Genomic DNA, 3,450 nt, shown 5'->3' with positions numbered 1-3,450 from the left:
ATATATGTATGTATGTATATCTATATCTATATCTATATCTATATCTATATCTATATCTATATCTATATCTATATCTATATCTATATCTGTATCTATGTCTATGTCTATGTCTATGTCTATGTCTATGTCTATGTCTATGTCTATATCTATATCTATGTCTATATCTATATCTATATATATACATATATATGCGTGTGTGGGTGGGCGGGTGGGTGTGTGTGGGTGTGTACCTGTTTGTATACGTACTCTTGCTTGGAATAATCATGTATTTTCGTATGATTGCCGTGTGTGTGGCTTTTTTTCTGATGACACTCAGTCGCATTAGTTCACCAGAGAGTTCTCTGATGTTGGGAAGGCGAATGAAGACACACCGTAGAAGAAGCTTTCAATGTCAGACTTCCTGTGATCCTTCCCATAAGAACGTAGCCTGTTCTATTTATAGATGAATGTGTTATATTTATAGATGATTGTAAGCTTACCAGTACACGGGGCCTTACTCGAGAGACGGACACCATGCTATTGATTAATTGAGCATTTCTATTTTTATCCTTCAATCAGAAACTGAGAGAGCGAGAGTTCCAGAGGTATTTCATGGAGAAGGATATAACGCCAAAGGAATTGGAAGACCAACAGAACGAACTCTGCGACGTCGGAGTGGTGGCGCTGATTGTAACACTGGTGAACATGTGAGTGACTCTTGTGTTGATGTGTGAAGTGATAGTAACACTGGTGTGAACATGTGAGTGACTCTTGTGTTGATGTGTGTATGATTTGAGTGTGTGAAGTGATAGTAACACTGGTGAATATGTGAGTGACTCTTGTGTTGATGTGTGTATGAGTTATGTATGAAAGGTTGCCGTGTGTGCGTCTGTGTAGTAGATCTGCGGGACATATCTTTGGCGTGTGTGTGTGTGTGTGTGTGTGTGTGTGTGTGTGTGTGTGTGTGTGTGTGTGTGTGTGTGTGTGTGTGTGTTTGTGTGTGTGTGTTTGCCCAGTGCTTGCGTGTATAAGCGTATTCATGTGTATGACACACCTTAGACGTGTACATCTATGTGATGGACGATACGTTTGCATATGTTTAACTATATACGAATTTACGTATACATATGCATACGGTATCCTCCCTTCCTATAGCGTATGTATATGTACGCTATAGACATATACTACCTCAAACGGGTTGTGTACCTAGAGTCACAGAGTGATATCTCCACGCTACCACACAACCGGAGCACACACGTGCGCGTGTTCGCTGCTGTGGCGGTGGATGTCTTTGTGTGTTGGTCTGTGTCCGGATACACAATCACTTCGCATATAGTCATGCCACATTACAGATGTCTTGTAGTAGCCGTTACCGTAGTGAAGGCGTTTAGAAATAGTGATTCGTTCTATTAATAGCACCTTCAGTCTCCTACGTATTGACCCAACATCCTCCTCTATTATTGTCCACTACCAGCAATTCCGATGCACTCGTCTTCCTGGAGTGTATACGCCTGGGCATCGCGGTGCTTGAGAACGGCAATGAGAAGTTACAACAGGCTTTCTTGGAAGAATTCAATACAGAACGCGGAGAGACCTTCTTAGGCGCACTACATGCGCACATCCAGCAGAGCCTGGAGGATCTCAAGGCAGGGTATGTAGTCGCAGGCTGTAGGGTTTATGGTTTAGGGTCTAGTCGATGCACGTGCATAGTGTATGGGTATGGTTGTATCTTCTTAGGCGCACTACACGCGCACATCCAGCAGAGCCTGGGGGATCTCAAGGCAGGGTATGTGGTCGCAGGCTGTAGGGTTCAGTCGGTGCACGTGCATAGTGTATGGATATGGTTTGTATCTTCTTAGGCGCACTATACGCGCACATCCAGCAGAGCCTGGAGGATCTCAAGGCAGGGTATGTGGTCGCATGCCGTAGGGTTGTAGGGTTTTTCGGTTTAGTCGATGCAAGTGCATAGTGTATAGATATGGTTTGTATGGTGGGTAGATTTGTGTGCATATGGCATGGATGTGTGTGTGTGAAACGCATGCCTGTGCGTACAACCTAAAGCCATCACCATAACCCGATATTAAGTTTTTTGGCTTGATTTATGGTATTTCTAAATATGGATATGCTTTGTTTTGGCGCCAGATATGCGGAGACTACTTTGACCGGCAGCGCTCACAGCAAACTCACCAACCACGCGACCATCCAAGCAATTCTCAGGTTTGTGCTATAAATAGATTTCTCATATCGATCCAAACCATTCTCAGTCATGTATGTCCTATAAATAGATTCCTCATGAAGATCCAAGCCATTCACAGGTATGTGCTATAAATAGGAATCTAATTATCGACCCATGCCATTCTCAGTTATGTGCTATAGATAGATTCCCAAATAAAGACTCGGGCCATTTACAGGGTATGTGCTATAAATAGATTCCGGATACTGTTTAGCAAACCCCTCAGCACCGAGTTTGCCTATCATCTCCATTTCTATACCTGGGCTTCTGAGCAACCCATGTCAACGTGAACGCACGCATGGACCAAAGGCTCATGGCTGAAGCTCATGGCAGAAATACACACATACATATGCACACGCACATCCGATTCACATGGACAGTCAATGTACTTAAGACACGTATGCACACACGCATCTGATTCCTTCTTCTATAGATGAGTCTGTGCATAGCAGGTTTAATAAATGCACTCCTATCATCCGATGCAAAGTGGGAATCAGCATACGTCAACAGCGTGTGTAGCACGCTTCTCTGCTGCTGTTGTGTGAGAGTCACACAGCACATGTACAGCTCATAGAACACAACTACCTACCATACGTGCATGTTCTATCACATGTGCATCTATCTCTCTATTTATTAATTTATCTTTGTATATGTGTATGTGTATGTATATCTATATCTATATCTATATCTATATATATATCTATATATATGTATATGTATATGTATATGTATATGTATATGTATATATATACAAATATATATATATATATATATGTGTGTGTGTATATATATATATATATATATGTGTGTGTGTGTGTGTGTGTGTGTGTCCGTATATATATATGTTATATGTATATATATACATTTATGTATATATATATATATGTATATATATATATATATATATATATATATATAAACATGTTTATATATGTATATTAGACTCATATCCCATATCCCCTATCCTCATTCCAACTCTGCCCCACAGGTTTCTACAGCTGTTATGTGAGAACCACAACATACGACTGCAGGAGTACATTCACAAGCAGAGCATTGGCCCAATGGGGTCGTCAGGCAATCTCGTCAACGACGTCCTGATGTATCTGGACGGTGTCTGTGGCAGCGCCACGCACGCGGTATCTGCCTTTGTATTATGTATGAATATAGTTATAGTTATATATATATGTATATGTATATGTATATGTATATGTATATGTATATATATATATATATATTTA

General features: G+C 40.8%; 1 protein-coding gene across 1 annotated transcript in view; it reads left to right on the top strand.

The window, feature by feature from the left end:
• Positions 1-591: 591 nt before the first annotated feature.
• Positions 592-3,450, top strand: part of SARC_05737 (hypothetical protein) — a gene marked incomplete at its 5' end in the record, with an annotated part of 14,494 nt that continues 11,635 nt past the window's right edge. The window contains 5 exons of the mRNA XM_014300400.1: positions 592-686; positions 1,454-1,630; positions 2,122-2,196; positions 2,265-2,294; positions 3,201-3,311. Of these exons, the coding sequence (XP_014155875.1) occupies positions 592-686; positions 1,454-1,630; positions 2,122-2,196; positions 2,265-2,294; positions 3,201-3,311 (488 nt within the window). The remainder of the gene's footprint in view (positions 687-1,453; positions 1,631-2,121; positions 2,197-2,264; positions 2,295-3,200; positions 3,312-3,450) is intronic.

Source organism: Sphaeroforma arctica, assembly GCF_001186125.1.
Source record: "Sphaeroforma arctica JP610 unplaced genomic scaffold supercont1.378, whole genome shotgun sequence".
In the NCBI taxonomy this organism is placed as follows: domain Eukaryota; class Ichthyosporea; order Ichthyophonida; genus Sphaeroforma; species Sphaeroforma arctica.
This window is presented reverse-complemented; position numbering and strand designations above follow the sequence as displayed.